At 46.2% G+C, this 18,458-nt stretch overlaps 1 protein-coding gene across 2 annotated transcripts in view; it reads left to right on the top strand.

Moving 5' to 3' along the window:
• RIOX1 (ribosomal oxygenase 1) overlaps positions 1–11,698 on the top strand; it is a 45,269-nt gene extending 33,571 nt beyond the window's left edge. For both annotated transcript variants that reach the window (XM_066595843.1, XM_066595844.1), the window contains exon 15: positions 10,889–11,698. In XM_066595843.1, the coding sequence (XP_066451940.1) occupies positions 10,889–10,978 (90 nt within the window). In that variant the 3' untranslated portion in view covers positions 10,979–11,698. The remainder of the gene's footprint in view (positions 1–10,888) is intronic.
• Positions 11,699–18,458: the final 6,760 nt, after the last annotated feature.

The following is an 18,458-nucleotide window of genomic DNA, read 5'->3' as shown; positions in this document are numbered from 1 at the left end:
GGAAACATCCAAGATGAACACAAGCAATAACATATAACACTGTGATTTAACTCTTTCCTTATGTAGCAGAGTTCCACATTAGGCTGAAGTCACAAAACACACATCTTTTCACCATGCCATTGTCCAGCAATTACTATAATGAAATTATGCAGTCATTAGCCTCTAAGAGTTAGTCACTACAGCTGCATAATACATCTAGTTTAGTACAAATCAATAGACCTTTTACACTGATTAATCATGTCAATCACAATCCCCCCTTAAAATGTCAATCCTCTAACTCTTCCCATCAAATTTTCACAGTTCTCTGCGTGTGAGCCTATAATCGGAGCGCGTTGAAGGTTTGATTTAGGGTCTTCAAGGGGGTGTGTAGGACTTGTCCGCTCCTTCTGGGGATACATCCAGCAAACTCATTGTGGGAGCGGCTTTTCCAGCATCAGTTTCACAGGTCTCTCTGACACAGGAGAACACAGCAGACTAGAACGAAAAAGATAATCAGTTCACATACAACAGCGACGCCCATCTGTGCCAGGATCCTTTACCACCCGCTCATCCATGGCGAGTGCTGGTCCCAAAGGTTAGCTCTTTTTAGTTAGCGTGGTCAACTTCTTTAATGGCAACTGCGTCTTTACCCGCGGGTCACGTGTTGTCTGGTATGTAGGTACAACAAGTCTCCCCTATCATCTTACAGACACTCCCCTTTTTAGCTAAAATCATATCTAAGGCCATTCTATTTTGAAAAGTCATAGTCGAGGTAGGTCCTATTGGTCGACTAGTCCCCTATAAGGCATCTCTAGTATAATTTATAAACCGCTGCTAATTATAATAAACATTATTAATCCAGTCAACGTTTTATTTACCCTAATGATCAGGAAAATGGCCTCGAATCTAGTTTTATCTTGGTCTCTAATTTTTAAAACTCGTCAGGTACCCCCCTTGGCTACCCTATGACGTCAATGTACACGTGTAGCTCAAAACTACCACCAGGAGTCTCTCTTCTCGCTCTAGTATAATGTTACAATTCTAGTAGTGTGCACAGGTACGCACGGCGTGGGACTCCCTAATCTTCACCCACACCAATGTCCCTCCTGGAGATAGCTCCAAAGGTGGACACGTCCAGGCCGCCGACACTGACCCTACACTACCTAGTGACAAGACTGGAAGGAACCGCCGTACCTATGTGGAAAACAAGGATAGACCAACATGACAGGATAACCACAAAACACAGACTGAGTTGGATCGAGATAAATTAACTATTGGGGGTAACCTCATTATCCTCAATGCTGTCTGACAGGATGTGGAGGAGCATAAGGGCTTTACTAAGGCACACTCCCCTGTCCAATTACCCTCCAGGCGGGTCCTCTACCTCATGTCTCCACAAAGCCAGTAAACGTCTCCTAAGGACTGGACCTGATTCTGCATCCATTCCCCTCCTATGGTACCGTAGGAGGAGCAATACCCGTTAGTGAGTTCCCCAAAAATCTCACTCCACCCTGCCCATTTGCCTGGCAAGTGTAGTTTCCAAGGTAGTCAGTAATACTCTCTCCGGTGCAAAACACTTAAGTAGTTATAGAGTATTCCTTCTTCCACTTCTCACGGACAGTGTAATTAGCGGAAATGTTCGTGAAGAGACTAATAAACCACTCTTCAGCATCTACAGGGAGATTTAGGGGGACCATCCCCGAGTGTAGTCGGGCACTACCGCACACGCAACAGTTAGACTTGTTGCTCCTGTTAGCATTGTACCTCATCAACTCCAACCAGAGATTCTGGTCAGAGTAGCCAGTCGCTACTGTCAAGGTGTCCTCAAAGGTAGGGTCGGCTATGATCATCATGTTCGTCAAGGTCTTTATCTTACGGCGGAGGGGGTTAATTATGGGCACGGGACTAAGTGAAGGCCTCCATTTGTGTGCATCTACCATACCCCTTATTTTGAACTTCCCTAAGGGATCTGTCCTCCCGTCTCCCGGTATGTCCCCAGACTGTAAGTCCCCCCCGTCCCCCGGGCTTGGATCTCCCATGGTTAGTGTAAAACCCGCATTAAAACCAAGCAACATACTAAGTGCAGCCTTCCAATACCTGCTGTCCTTATTATTCTCAAGGAGGGTTATACGACTAATTAGGGATTTCCCGCTCTTATCTTTCTTATTTAAGGCACTTCGCGGTTTATAGGACTAGTCTGTTCCTGCGTTCCATCCCACTAATCCCCAATAACGGCAGTCTTCTCCCCAGACGTTATCAGTGGCGCAAACATATTGTATTCCCTGGGTATATAAGTCATATAACTAGCCGGACTGGGCTAAAACTGGCCTGCAGTGAGATCTTGCGCCTAGACACGGGACCACAGTACAATAGTCGAAGGAATATGCGGCTACTTGAGCATTGGACAAGTTATACCAGAAGGTAACCACACCCTCATATTCTTCCGACTAAGGATTCCAGTTGCCACCCTCCTCTCTCACTAGCCCTAACCAGAGTAATGTCCTTGGCACAACTAAGACTGGTCTCCCGGATCTGAAGCTTTCTTACAGTATGAAGCATGGATCCATGTAAGTCTTTCGGCTAGTTTCACAGCTGTGGCAGTAGTCAGAAGCACCTGGTAGGGGCCATCAAATCGGGGCTCAAGAGGGTGCTTCCTGAGGAACTTCTTGATGCACACCCAATCCCCAGGCTGCAAGATATGTGTCCCAGTGTCTGCCTCTGAGTCTGGAAGAGAACACCTGTGCATAGGCTTTGGTTAGTGCTTTAACAACGGAAATCACATACTTAGTCAACACATCAGATTGTAATTGTAACTACTGAGGATAGTAACAACCTAGCCTTGGGGCTAGCCCAAATAATCTCGTAGGGAGATAATGCATGATTCCCCCTGGGTTCATATCTAACACTGACTAGGGCTATTGGATGACAGTCTTTCCAAAGTGGCGTCATTTTAAGTATCTTACTTTTTAGCATGCCACTATGTCTCTCCACCTTTCCACTACTCTAAAGGTGGTAGAGTATGTAAAAGGCCTGGGATACACCCAGAGCAGACATGACATGTTACATTCACCTGCGAAGTTTATACCTCTGTCTGACTCTGAATCACTTCGTGTACCCCATATTCACAGTTTACCTCGTTCATGAGCTTCTTTGCGGTTACCTACTTGTTTGCCTTGGTAACAGGGACGGCCTCTAACCTGCAAAGACATCAACAACAACAAGCACGTATTCATACTTCCCAACAAGTGGGAGCTGAACGTAGTCAATTTGCTATCCCTGAAATGGGTAGAGTGGTCCCGGCAAGTGTGATGTGGCAAATTTACTTCTGCCCTGACTCGCCTATGGCATAGATCATGCTAAACTGGACAAATGATGTAGCAGCTACAGAGAACCCAGAAGTCGCCCGTCCTCTTTCAAGCGTCGACGTCATTGCTGCTTTACTAGGTGGATCTTTCCGTCCCATCAGCTGGGCCATCATGGGATACAGGAACTGTGGTGGGCAAGTGCTGTTGACTGTTCACCATACGCTGTCCTGTTTCTGCTGCTCCCATATTAGTCCATTTATTCTTTCCTTCCTTGCTGGCTTGTAATTGTAAAAGTCTTCAGCATATCAAAGTCCAAATTTTTGTCAATGTCCAAAGTTTTTACCACTGACTCATGCTGTCAGTATCTTTCTTCCACGGCATGAGGGCCGCTGCCTTTGCTGCGCTGTCGGCGAGGGTGTCGCCTCTCGCTTCTCCAGTGTAGGAATCGGTGCGAACTCTCAACTTTGTCAGGTAGAAGTAGGGCCTCCATGAGACTCTGCACCGCTGCACCATTCTCAATTGGTTGTCCTGCTAAGGTAAAAACTGTCTGGCCTTCCATATTGGGCCGTAATCATGAGCTATGCCAAATGCATACCAGGATTCAGTGTAAATGGTTGCCGTCTTACCTCTCGCCACTCTACACGCCTCAGTGAGGGCCTTCAGTTCCGCTTCTTGTGCTGAGACATGCGGAGGCAGAGCTTCTGCTTCTAGGACATCTTGTTGTGTGACCACTGCATATCCGATGTGGAGTCGTCAATCCTCACCCTGGTACCATCTGCAAAAAGCTCAACATATACATCGTCAACAGAGGTTCCGGTAACTGTTTGCATACCTGCAGTTTCTTACTGTATTAGTACTAAATAATCGTGTTGATGTTCTATTTCACATGGCTCGGAATCTTGTAGCACAAAATCATTTATTTCCTTTTTATCTTATTTCATTTATTTATTTATTTTTTTTTTAAACCCAATAGCTGATCTACAACACCTAGATCATCTATGACCCAGATCACCTATGCCTCCCCCCTTTTGAACCAGAATACTCAATGGAAAAAGAGTAATCGCGTTCAAACTAGTACAACGTTGAAAAAGGAAACCAAGAGGCACAAAAACAAGCACTTTGTAGGTCAAGGTGACATTGTACGCAGCGAAGTCTGAGCGAAAATCTCCTTAAAAATTTTTTTTTTCAGGTCGCAGTTAGCATTTTTTAACACAAGGGGGCGCAACACAAGTAAAATTTTACGTCACCCAGTGTAATAGTATTTCAGGGAACGTCCAGCGTTTAACTTTCACTCTCCTGTCGGAATATAATTATAGCTTCAGTGTAGACTGACACTAGAATATACAAAAGACTTAAGGAAAAAACTAAAGAATACGGATGAATTAACATCCTACTCTGGGCAATTTAGTCCCTCTTTCTCACATAAAAAGTAAAATTACTTCATCAAATTGCGTGAAAAAGTTTGCTGGGTGACTATAGGGAAATTATTCCATCTGTAGGAGCCTTCCGTAACATCATCTGTCTGAACATCCATTGGAGAAGCAGGCAGTGGAAAACGGAGCCCCTGGGAACACACCATGAGAAGGCGTCCCCTGTCATGGATCCCTGGCCTCTGTCCCCCATGCATCAACTCCAATCTTCCATACACTATAAACCAGCTTAGTCATCTACTGTGTCCCAAGCTGCATCTTCACAAAGGTTTGTTTCCCTGAACTTATCACACATCCAAAGTGGCCACATCTTGGAGTGTAACAAAGTCCGGTCAAACAAAACCTTACTTCAGACAATCATGAGGTTAGCACTGGATACAGTGGCATTGGGGAGTGTAGGCCTCCCAAGTGCAGCAAAATGGCCGCCAGAGGCACAAAGGGGCGGGGCTACAAATCTCCCAGGTGAGGCAACAAGGCTGCTGGAGGAGGAAGGGGCGGGGCTTAGTCCTATCCCTGATTGGAATGGCCGGAAGTAACATCACACACCCTGAAATGATACCTGATACAGTCAATACACATCCCCCACTATACTTTCTCCTCTTGAATCTCTTTCCTACATTATACCTTCTCCTAGCAATCTACTACACCTTCTTTCCTCTTATCTGTCCATAACCCGACATTTCTTTCTGCAACTTTTCCTGATCCTTTTCTTTGTGTAACGTTTCTACATGTTTTGCATATTCCAAAACATCCTGCACTGATCCCGTATTCTATTCTGCCTGCTTATTCTATCCTATTTGAAATTTCTGAACACAATAAGACTCCTTTACCAAATTCTACCTCTTATTATATCCCTCGTAAATCACAATGCGCATTAACACTACAAAACACAAGACAAAGGGAACAAACAGGTTAACTGGGAAATGTTTTCAGTGGCTTACTTCAGCCCACTCTCTTATCAGTAACCCTCCCGCAATAATAAACACTGCACATTCTTTAAACTAAACGTCTGAAACACACAAAGACTTATGATTATTTTCAATGACCAAGAGCTTCTGGAGCCTTCAGCCGACACACAACACGGCGGCTATATACCTTTTCACATATGAGAACATAACACGCTCAATCATACAGGTAAATACACGTATCATAAATTTTCCTGACCTCACTAGTTACCTAGGAGTATGTGTCCCTCTCTGGCGAGCTCCCTCAGACTTAAACAGCCATGTCCGCCCTTCTGACACATTAACCCTCACAGAATTTATCTCTTGGTCTTGTATACACAATCTTTAACAGTCTCAGACATGACATACCCAGCATACAAAATACCCCTTAGGCAGGTTAAAACGGTATTTTTTTTCCGAGCAGAAAGGACTATATTACCTGCCTTTTATTGATTTATCACTCTGGATTAGACATAGGCAGATTGACAGTTAGAAATCAGCTTGACACAGGTAGATAAAGCAATCTTACCGTGTTCTGTAGATTTTCGGGCCCCTGAGTTCTACTTGTCATCTGCCGATCTCTGTATTTTTCCAGAATGAAAGAAATCAAAAATCTCTACTCGGCTCACCACAGGGACACCAAATTGAACTGGATCATATTTTCCTCCAGCAGGTTTCGGGGTATTCTGTAGCTTCCAAATTCTATAGTGTGCACACCTCATCGACCAGATCAGACACAAGTTATCAGTCTCATATCCAAAATGGCTCTCTGGGCAGGAACATCCAAACAGCCTCTTTTATTGAAAGACATAACACCTGCCCTTTAATGGGCGTGCAACAGATTACATCAGTAACATATAGGATTCTCATTTGTCGGATCATATAGAATCCTCACCTCCCCACACCTCTCTCAAGTCCAATGTACATAGGAGCCTTTGTCTTAACATGCGGTCGAAACTGAAAGTATCTCTTTGTTGGAGAAGTTTCTGTGTTATTTAAGAAGTTTCTATGTGGGGGGCAGGGCTGGGGAAACATCCAAGATGAACACAAGCAATAACATATAACACTGTGATTTAACTCTTTCCTTATGCAGCAGAGTTCCACATTAGGCTGAAGTCACAAAACACACATCTTTTCACCATGCCATTGTCCAGCAATTACTATAATGAAATTATGCAGTCATTAGCCTCTAAGAGTTAGTCACTACAGCTGCATAATACATCTAGTTTAGTACAAATCAATAGACATTTTACACTGACTAATCATGTCAATCACATCAGGTGGAGTAAAGCGGGTTTGGTTTAGGATATGTGGTATGCCTCCCTGGAGAGGTGCGTTTTTAGGGCACGCCTGAAGCTTTGACAGGGATTGCCCGGATAGTTTGGAGTAGCGCATTGCAGATGAATGGTGCTGCTCTGGAGAGGTCTTGGAGGCGGGAATGAGAGGTTCGAGTTAAAGGGGCACTCAGTCTGATTTCGTTAGCAGAGCGGAGGGCGCGGGCTGGGTGGTGGATTGAGATGAGGGAGGCAATACAGGGCGGCGCGGTACTATGGAGAGCTTTATGGATGAAGGTAATGAGTTTAAATTTAATTCTGTATTTAACGGGCAGCCAATGCAGTGAGTGGCACAGGTCAGAGGCATCCGAGTAGCAGCTGGACAAGAAGATGAGCCTGGCTGCCGCATTCAGGATGGATTGGAGAGGGTAGAGTCTGGTGCAGGGGAGGCCGATCAGCAGTGAGTTGCAATAATTGAGCCGAAAGTGGGTGAGGGCTACAGTGAGCGTTTGTAGCGTGTCCATGATAAGAAAAGGGCAGATTCTTGCAATCTTGAGGTGCAGCTGACATGTTCGGGCCAGAGATTGGATGTAGGGGAAAAAGAGATCGGAGTCTAATATAACCCCAAGGCAGCGGGCATGCTGTCTGGGAGTTATGATGGAGCCACACACTGAGATGGAGATGTCAGGAAGTAGGTCAGTTTTTGAGAGGTTCAATTTAGGTAAAGAGAGGACATAGTGTTAGAGACAGCGGACAGGTAGTCGGTGATGTTTTGGAGGAAAGGTGCGGAGATGTCAAAGGAAGAGGTGTATAACTGGGTGTTGACCATGTAGAGGTGGTATTGGAGGTCAAATCTCCTGATTTGTCCAATAGTGGCTGTGTAGATAGAGAAAAGGAGGGGGCCGAGGACCGAGCCCTGGGGTACCTCAACAGCAAGGGAAAGAGGAGGGGAGGTAGAGCCAGCAAAGGAGACACTGAAGGACCGGTCAGAAAGGTGGGAGGAGAACCAGGAGAGAGCAGTGTCCTTTAGGCCAATGGAGCAAAGCATACTAAGGAGTAGTTTGTGGTCAACGGTGTCATATGCTGTGGAGAGGTTGAAGAGGATCCAGTAGGAAGTAATCGCCACTCGATTTGGCTGTCGGGAGGTCGTGTGACACCTTTTGTAAGGGCGGTTTCTGTCGAGTGTAGAGGGCGGAAGCTGGGCTGTAGGGGCTCGAGGGGAGAGTTTTCTGATATATGGCTTATAAGGCAAGGCGTTCTAGTAATTTGGAGATGAAGGGGAGATTTGAGATGGGTCAGTAGTTAGCAGCATCAGTTAAGTCAAGAGTCAGTTTCTTTAGCAGTGGGGATATGATGGCATGTTTGAAAGAGAAGGAAAATATGCCAGAGGTCAGAGAGGTTGATTACAGTCGTGAGATGGGAGATAACCACCGGGGAGAGGGATCAGAGGAGGTGTGAGGGTAGAGAGTCGCTAGCACAGGTGGTGGGGCGAGCAGAGGAAAGCAATCTCGAGATTTCTTCCTCTGTTGTTGGTATGAGTACAGAGAATGAGGAGGAGCTGGTACTGACCAGACTAGGGTCGGGGCTAGTCTGGGATCGGGAGGCTATTTCCTGACGGAGGTCGTCAAATTTTTTTTTTTTTTTTTTTTTAAGTAAGCAGCCAGCTCTTCAACACTGGGATCTGTCACTGGGGGCTGCAGTTTAGGGCTGAAAAGGGCGTGAAAAGTATCAAAGAGACATTTAAGGTTGTGAGATAGTGAGGAGACGAGAGAGATGAAGTAGACTCGTTTGGCATGGTAGAGGGCTAGGTTGTAGGTTCTGAGCGTGAATTTGTAATGGAGAAAGTCTGCAGATATTTGCAACTTTCTCCACAGCCGTTCAGCATATCTAGAGCACCGCCAGATGAAGTGCATTTGAGGCGTAAGCCAGGGTTGCCGAGGTCTGCATCGGATGACGCCACTTCATCCAGGGCATGTTTGAGAGTGGTGTTGTAGTGTTCGGCAGCCAGATTGGGGCAGGAGAGGAGAGAGATAGGGGATAAAGAGGACTGTAGGGACTCTGCAAAGTATTGGGTGTGAACGGCCTGAAAGTTCCTTTACTTATGGTAGGTAGGTGGATCTGGAGAGATGCCAGGAAGATTGACAGAGAGGAAGTTATGGTCCGAGCGTGGGAGAGGTGAGTTAGTGAAGTGGGAAGCAGAGCAAAGACTGAGGAAGACCAGATCAAGAATATTGCCGTCCTTGTGAGTGGGAGAGGCTGTGAGTTTTGAGAAACCAAGAGAGGTGGTGAGCGATAGAAGCTGAGAGGCAGGTGGGGAGATGGGTTCATTTATGAGGATGTGTTAGGGGGCTCCCCAGGCCAGCAGTGTTATCTGTGCTATAGATTTCTCATGCCTCCCATTCACACATGAATCCTCTTGAAGAATTTAGGCCTCTATTGAAAGTGTCAAAAGTTGTTATAATTTATACTCCCAAATTCTTCTGTGGCTTTGGGATTTGAAATTGCCTTTAAGCATAACAACTTTCATGTGTTCTATGTTGTGTCCGTGACTAGAAGAGTGCTCAGCCAGGTGATTCTGTCTTTTTCTCTTAAGGCGATATTTTCCGCTCCCATTTAAAAATCGTGGCATGCTGCAATTTGCCATGATGAACCTATCATAATCATAGGTTCATAGTTGAAAATCCCGGTGAGATAATGCTCCCCTGCGGTGGCTCCCGCAGCGGAATATTACACCGCCCGTGGACAGCCGTCTTCAATTGTGTGGCAGTGAGACCCCATTCTCGCTTTCAGTTTTGTCTTGTTTCTGCGACATAAACTCCCCCAACAGGACATTTACTGCACAGGATCAGGTACACAACATCAGACGTGGAACATGTGAATGTCCCCGGGATCTTATAGTCCTGCTGTGTGTTGGGGATTTGTATCCTGTCTGCAGTCAGTATATGTGAGCAGGTCTTGCAGCTCCTTACATTGCAGGGATAAGTTCCTTTTCGTGTGTCAGAGGGCACTGACCACAGACGAGCGGATTGGTCATTTGAATGTGCGAGTAACTTCACCACTGCCTCGTTCGCACTTGTGCAGCCAGTTTATACGGGCAGATACATCATTGACTCGTTCAAGCAAGAATCGTTCAGTCTTCGGCGTTCTCTGTATAAATCACTGAGCGACACTGAACGAGCGCTGTTTAATCCATACGATGCGTGAACGAGCCAACAATGGTCTCTATGCCTGCTGAAAATGAATGACAAGCAGATGGCGAACGATTCTCATTCGTCGGTCGGTCATTGGTTCGCATTTAGACTGAATAAGTATCGTTCACTGTCGCTTGTTTTAGCTATTTTTTTTAATAATCATTTTGTCTAAAGCGCCCTTTGTTAACCTGATAGATGCAGCCAAGAGTCTTCCATCTCCACAGTGTAGAACAGACGGACTTCTATTTTGGTGGAGACATATATCCTAGATGGTTGAATCCAGCATTGCTGAGTTCACAACTAGAAGGCCGCTTTCAGAAAAGTGTATTTTACCTCCGTATTTGGTCTGAGTTTCGTTGACCATAATGTAAATCTATGTATCTACTCACATGACCATATTTTTCACAGCCCCTTTTTTTTGGGGGGGGGGGCTCCGTATTATTAATATTCTCTGTTGGGCAAATACAGAACCGTATTTGCCCAGGAGAAAGTAAAATATACAAAGGTAAATTCAGATCAAATACTGATGACATACGGATGTATCATGGATATGTAATATGGATGTATCACAGTACGCTTGTCTGGAACTGACCTAAAATGACCTTGGGCAGTGCTATAACTATAAAGGTAGTAGTCGCAATTGGACTGCGCCGACCTTTTTTTTTTTTTTTTTTTTTTGAGGTTGCAGGTTTTCACAGTTCAAAAGTGACATGAGAACATTTTAAAATATTAGTTTTATTGATTATTTTCCCTTTTTTTTTTCAGCTTGCTGTTGCCACTATGTTGTTTGAGAAGGGTCTGTTGACCACCAAAGAGCGACTGACTCCATTAACAGGTTCCAGAGCAAACTATTAGTATTTTGGAGCTAAGAGGTCTCTTAAGAAAGACTGTGAGGAGAATGTGTCCTGCCTTCTGTGAGGCTTCGTGCACAGGACACTTATTACCTCAGGAACATGTCGGGAGGAGGATCGCCCACCAGACAGCTTTACTTCTTTTTGAACTCGTAAATCCTCTTGGACTACCTGATGTCCTAGTTTTCCACGTTGTTCTTACAGCCATAAGGAATAACGATCATAAACGGTTTCTTACATTTCAGTTTGATTCATGATATCCACTTCTACATTAAATTTTAAGTTTCTTTTGAAATGCAAATTTGATGAACTGTTCTCTGTAATTCTGGTATTTCATGTTGGCTTAGAAAAGGTTTAGAAATCCTGCAAATGCTTTTACTATTTAATGTATTTTATTCAGTGGATGCACACACACCCCTCCTCACCTACCCCCTCACCTACCCCCTCTACTCCTCCAATCTTCTCTATAAAACCAGGTTTGGCCCAGGCCAGCCCGATTTATATTGAACTTTGTTTCTTATACTTAACAGTTTAAAGTTAAGACTAGACTGGGATACAAGAGAGAACCGCACAATAGGCTCCTAAGAAAGTATCCCCTCAGTCTATTCTTCCTCTTTGTTGACAATGTTTATTGTACATCAACATGACAGTACTACATTTTGATAAAATGTCTACCACTTTATTGTAAAAGTTGAAAACTTGAAATAAAAAAACAAGTATTAAAAAAATATTATATGGTTGTCTCACCAAAGCAAGTTGTTCACTTTCCACAGGGTAGGGAATGTCCTGCTGAATGGTGGGCCAACTTTTAGGAACCTGGCAAATTCTAAAGTTTGGGCAGGAGAGGATTCACATGCACACATCTGCTTAGTTCCCGTCAATTAGTCTACTGTAAATATCTAAGTTCAGAGTCTTGGCTATCTCCAGTGGTCCCATTGAAGTGGACGAAGTGTTGGTGCGCATGCGCATTCTCTGCTGCTTACACTTTGGGGCGCACTGGGGCTGCATTCTTCAGATTTGGTCGAACGTCTACTGATTAGCAAGTTAACTCCTATCCTGATGATATGGAATAACTTGCTTTGATAGGAAGACAAAGTTCGCAGATGTCCACCCTGCTGAGCTTGCTGTTTTTAATGCTTGTGTCTTACTGGCCCTAAAGTAACACAACATAGTATGTAACACTCAAAAAAGACACTTGTCCATCCATGTCCAAGGCAAAAAAAACCCAATGAGGTAGGAGCCAATTTTTCCCCTTTTAAGGAAAAAAAATCCTTCCTGGCTCTAATCTGGCAATCAAAATAATCCCCAGATCACTGACTCTTTTGAAGTAATCGGTGACTTTAACATGTGATATTGTAACGTTCAAGTAAGGCACCCAGGTCCCTCTTAAAACTCTTATCTAATTCACCATCACCACATCCTCGGGCAGAGCGTTCCAGAGTCTCACTGCTTTTACAGTAAAGAACCTCCTTCGATGTTGGTGTAGAAACCTTCTTTCCTCTGGATGCAGAGGGTGCCCTGGGATTAGCCTGCCATGTGGACGAAATTTAGCAAAAATCTCGTCCATACGGGGCGGCTAGTCTGTCACGGCAAAGCCGGGCAAAACCGGAGATGCAGCGCGGAATTGACACCCGCAATATGTCAATTCCTTTTTTTTTTTTTTTTATTCCGGTTGCGGCCTCACATTTCTCTATGGGGACAGAAAGCCGCAACGGAATGCCGGTAGCCGAACAGCTCCAAAAGCCGCAATACCATGGGTTTTGAAGCTGCATCTATCCCGCAGAAATCTTGTGGCTTTTTCAGTGCGGCCAAGCTACGGGATTTTCGTCCCGTGGGAACCCAGCCAAACTGGCAAAGACAGATTTGACTTATGGCAAACTAGGCATCCTATGATGGTGAGACTTCACTGAGCTAAACAGTGACTCATTCTGCTAGCAATGTTTGTCTATGGAGATTGCAGGGCTGTGTGCTTGATCTTATTTACCTGACTGCAGAGGGAGTGCAATAATTAGTCTAAATACACTCATTGTCAAAAAACATCTAGAAGGAGTTGTCAGAATCTAAACCTTTCTCTGTGTGATTGTAACGTTGATATAAGTAAGTCATTACAATATCAGAGCAAAAGGACAATTTATTGCGGGAAACTGACCTCTTGTAGTGAGGCTCTTGTACCCTGTTGTACCGCCTCTAGCTTGGATACAAGATGTGTTACGGGTGGGCATGGAGGCTCTAGTACCCCGTTGTACCGCCTCTAGCTTAGATGCAATATGTGTAGGCTCTATGGAGGGTCTACTACCCTGTTGTAACGTCTCCAGCTTAAATACAGAATGTGATATGGGTGGGCATGGAGGTTCTAGTACCCTGTTGTACTGCCTCTAGCTTGGATACAATATGTGATACGGGGGGCATGGAGGCTCTAGTACCCTGTTGTACTGCCTCTAGCTTGGATTTAAGATTCGATACAGAGGGGCATGGAGGTTCTAGTACCCTGTTGTGCCACCTCTTGCTTGGATACAAGATTTGATACAGAGGGCATGGGGGTTCTAGTACACTGTTGTAACAACTCCAGCTTGGATACAAGATGTGATTCAGGCTGGCGTGGAGGCATACAGGTTCTGTATGGTATCCTGTGGCATACTGGTCCACATTTACTGTAAATGAACCTCTAGAACAGTGGTTCCCAAATGTTTTTAACCATGGAGCCCTTTTTGAAGCAAAAGTTTCTCATGGAGCCCAAGGTGTAGTCAGGGGAGGAGTTAGGGGCGTGGCTTATCACAACTTATTATTTTTACTTCCATTGTTATAAAAAGCACAGGGCCGCTTAAAAAAATACAGGGAGGAATGCTGGAGTACTGGAGGGGCTATTGATATACATTATATCTAAAATTAACATCCTACGGAATTAAATCCTGCACCACATGTCCATATCCACATGGGTGTTGTGCAGATTGTTTCCACACCATGTGGATGATTTTCAAAATCTCATCCACTTTGCTGCTATAGCTACTATGAATTCCACAGCAAATCCGTCCCATGTTGTAATAGTGACCCCCTATATTGGTGGTCCCATTAGTAATAGTGACCCCTGATATTGGTCGCCCCAGTAGTAACCTATATCGCCCCTGTGTAGTAATAGTGACCTCCTAAATTGGTGGCCCCGTGTAGTAAGTGACAACATATATTGGTGGCCCCAGTAGTAATAGGTGACCCCCTATGTTGATGGCCCCAGTAGTAATAGTGACCCCCACAGTGGCCCCAGTTGTAATAGGTGACCCCTACAGAGGCCCCCGTATTATTAGGTGACCCCCTATTGCGGCCCCAGTAGTAATAGGTGACACCCTCAGTAGCAATATTAGCCCCAGTAGTATTAACCCCCTCAGTAGCAATATTGGCCCCAATATTTAAACCCCCTCGGTAGCACTATTGTCCCCGGTAGTTTGAACCCCCTCGGTAGCACTATTGGCCCCGGTAGTTTGGACCCCCTCGGTAGCACTGTTGGCCCCGGTAGTTTGGACCCCCTCGGTAGCACTGTTGGCCCCGGTAGTTTGGACCCCCTCGGTAGCACTGTTGGCCCCGGTAGTTTGGACCCCCTCGGTAGCACTGTTGGCCCCGGTAGTTTGAACCCCCTCGGTAGCACTGTTGGCCCCGGTAGTTTGAACCCCCACGGTAGCACTGTTGGCCCCGGTAGTTTGAACCCCCTCGGTAGCACTGTTGGCCCCGGTAGTTTGAACCCCCTCGGTAGCACTGTTGGCCCCGGTAGTTTGAACCCCCTCGGTAGCACTGTTGGCCCCGGTAGTTTGAACCCCCTCGGTAGCACTGTTGGCCCCGGTAGTTTGAACCCCCTCGGTAGCACTGTTGGCCCCGGTAGTTTGAACCCCCTCGGTAGCACTGTTGGCCCCGGTAGTTTGAACCCCCTCGGTAGCACTGTTGGCCCCGGTAGTTTGAACCCCCTCGGTAGCACTGTTGGCCCCGGTAGTTTGAACCCCCTCGGTAGCACTGTTGGCCCCGGTAGTTTGAACCCCCTCGGTAGCACTGTTGGCCCCGGTAGTTTGAACCCCCTCGGTAGCACTGTTGGCCCCGGTAGTTTGAACCCCCTCGGTAGCACTGTTGGCCCCGGTAGTTTGAACCCCCTCGGTAGCACTGTTGGCCCCGGTAGTTTGAACCCCCTCGGTAGCACTGTTGGCCCCGGTAGTTTGAACCCCCTCGGTAGCACTGTTGGCCCCGGTAGTTTGAACCCCCTCGGTAGCACTGTTGGCCCCGGTAGTTTGAACCCCCTCGGTAGCACTGTTGGCCCCGGTAGTTTGAACCCCCTCGGTAGCACTGTTGGCCCCGGTAGTTTGAACCCCCTCGGTAGCACTGTTGGCCCCGGTAGTTTGAACCCCCTCGGTAGCACTGTTGGCCCCGGTAGTTTGAACCCCCTCGGTAGCACTGTTGGCCCCGGTAGTTTGAACCCCCTCGGTAGCACTGTTGGCCCCGGTAGTTTGAACCCCCTCGGTAGCACTGTTGGCCCCGGTAGTTTGAACCCCCTCGGTAGCACTGTTGGCCCCGGTAGTTTGAACCCCCTCGGTAGCACTGTTGGCCCCGGTAGTTTGAACCCCCTCGGTAGCACTGTTGGCCCCGGTAGTTTGAACCCCCTCGGTAGCACTGTTGGCCCCGGTAGTTTGAACCCCCTCTGTAGCACTGTTGGCCCCGGTAGTTTGAACCCCCTCGGTAGCACTGTTGGCCCCGGTAGTTTGAACCCCCTCGGTAGCACTGTTGGCCCCGGTAGTTTGAACCCCCTCGGTAGCACTGTTGGCCCCGGTAGTATGAACCCCCTCGGTAGCACTGTTGGCCCCGGTAGTATGAACCCCCTCGGTAGCACTGTTGGCCCCGGTAGTATGAACCCCCTCGGTAGCACTGTTGGCCCCGATAGTTTTAAGCCCCTCGGTAGCACTGTTGGCCCCGGTAGTTTTAAGCCCCTCGGTAGCACTGTTGGCCCCGGTAGTTTTAAGCCCCTCAGTAGCAATATTGGCCCCAGTATTTTTAACCCCCTCAGTAATATTTACCCCACAGAAGACCCAGTAATTATAGCCGCCATATACTTACCTTCACCTCTGCTCAGCGTTGAGCCCGGGTGCAAACTGATGTCAGTGTGTGAGCCAGGAATGTTTCTTCCCCTGTCCTCTCCTGCAGAACTAAGGAGGAGAGGACCCAGGGGAGGAGGATCCTGACTGCACACTAACGTCAGAGTGCAGCGGGATCAGTGGCACAGTTTGATTACTAGCGGGTAGCTGTGGCAGCCCCGTCGGTAATCACTATAGTGGTGAGCAGCCGTCGGCACGCATGCCACAGGTTCGCCACCACGGACCCTCAGTCGGAGCCCCTGACTGCCGCTCGTGGAGCCCAGTTTGGGAACTGCTGCTCTAGATCATGCAAACCCGTAGGCTGTTGAAGTTGCCATCCCAGATGGTCCCATACATATGGTTAGGAGCCCTATATGAATTACTTCACCAGTGTATCTGACCATTATCCATAAACTCTTACTGCTAATTTGTTGAATTCCTGGAAACCACTTTCACAGGCTAAACAACGAAGTGGTCACCATCCATGCTGCCAGCAATTGCTGCAACAGACTGTCGGACATCTATTGCCTGACAGGTCATCTTGTGTAAATGCGCCCTAAGTGATATATGTTGATCTTGTTTCAACCTCTTTAACCATACACAATCTCACACTATTTCTTAAACTTTCAGACAGGATGGCAGTCAAAAACTTAAGCGTCCAACAGCCTTTACACAGGAGTGATAGTTGTTCAGTGAATGGAGGTGAAGATCCCTTACGGCCACCTGTTTCCATTCACTGCAACCAGACAGTCATTCAAAGATGAACGACTGCTTGTTTATAGTGAGCGAGAAGTCGCACACTAGTTGCTTTATTTCAGTGAGCTGAAACAAAGTGACTAAGCAGCAATTTCTCACTCAGTACTGTCAGGTCCAGCATTTACACAGGACAACTATTGGTCAAAAAAAAAATCTCATTTGAGCAATTTTGGGGCTAATAGTTAGCCCATATAAAAGTAGTCTTACTATAAATAGCTAATTCAGTACTCCTGTAACTTCCTAGAGAGATACCACTCACTGCTACTTTCTGACATGTGAAGGAGGAAGAGAACTGGGGGGCTGTTATTCACTTGTTCATAGAACAAAAGAGCTTACAGAGTGCTTAATATTAAAGTGATCCTGTATCTGCTGGGACCCCCAACCGATCACGAGAATGGAGTCCTGAAGGTCCCCGAATGAACGCCCCACTGCTCAATTCATTCCAATGGACTGCAGGAGATAGCTGAGTGCTTGAGCTCAGACATTCCCTGCAGTCCCACTGACATGGATGGAGTCGCAGTGTAAATCCATGACCATTGCCTCATAAATTCAGAGACATTTAGGACTTCCACTGTTGTAACCGATAGGGTCCCAGACCCCCACTGCATAGGGAATAACTTATTTTTGAGGGACAAGCTCTTTAAGGATTGCTTTTATTTGATTGTTACCTCTACCCTTATCCAACAGCTGCATAAATCACACATAGGCCAACTGTTAGGCATGACTGCCTCAGCCTGGGTCCATACCGGCGCTAAATTAATAAGCAGATTGTCCGCAGCTGCTGATCTTCAGTGGAAAGCCTGACTCCAAACTTGCACCATTTGGTGCAAAATTGGAAGCAGGTTTTATCACGTATTTCTGTGTGGAATTTAACCCCTCATTAAGAAGAGGTGTATTCCGCAGTGGAAACAGCGAAAGAAATTGACATACTGCAGCATTGAATTCCACACTCCATGTCAATTTCTGCACGGGTTTTATGTGGATTATTTCTGCAGCTTGTAGATGAGATATTCAATATCTCATCCACTTTCCTGCTACTGTAAATGCCACTGAATTTCCATGTGGAGGGTCTGCATGGAAATTCCATGGCAAATCCGCCACGTCTCGACCCACCTTAAGTTGTTCATACACTATGTATACCTGGCGGTTAAACCTGCATTTGTCCAACAGCTAATCCTTCCAAGTCCCGCCATTTACGCTCTGAGTATACATGTGTTCTTAGTAGGGAAAAGGGAATAAGCCACTGCCAGACACATCTCACACCACCTTATCTCCCTTAAAGAAATAATTAAAAAAAAAAAAAGCATTGGGCATAGTGGAATCTAACATGCCGAAACTGCAGGTTGCACCAACATTCATCTAATGTGCATGGCCACCTTTACAAAAAGTACTTTGGTTTGTTATCGTTGCACAGTACAGTTTGCAATGTGTATGTTTATGGGAAGGACTCGTTTCTTCAGGTCCTCTGCCTGGTGTCTGGCATACGGGATGCCATTTAGGATTTTGCACAAGTTCTGTTTTCATATGGCATTGTACATTTGGTGACAGGTTTCTTTAGGAAAGTCAGCTCCAAAGTTTTCCTTCTACAAGGGCCTTAATGAGCTACAGCCTGTTATTGCATACAAT

Source organism: Eleutherodactylus coqui, chromosome 3 (genome assembly GCF_035609145.1).
Source record: "Eleutherodactylus coqui strain aEleCoq1 chromosome 3, aEleCoq1.hap1, whole genome shotgun sequence".
Taxonomy (NCBI): domain Eukaryota; kingdom Metazoa; phylum Chordata; class Amphibia; order Anura; family Eleutherodactylidae; genus Eleutherodactylus; species Eleutherodactylus coqui.
This window is presented reverse-complemented; position numbering and strand designations above follow the sequence as displayed.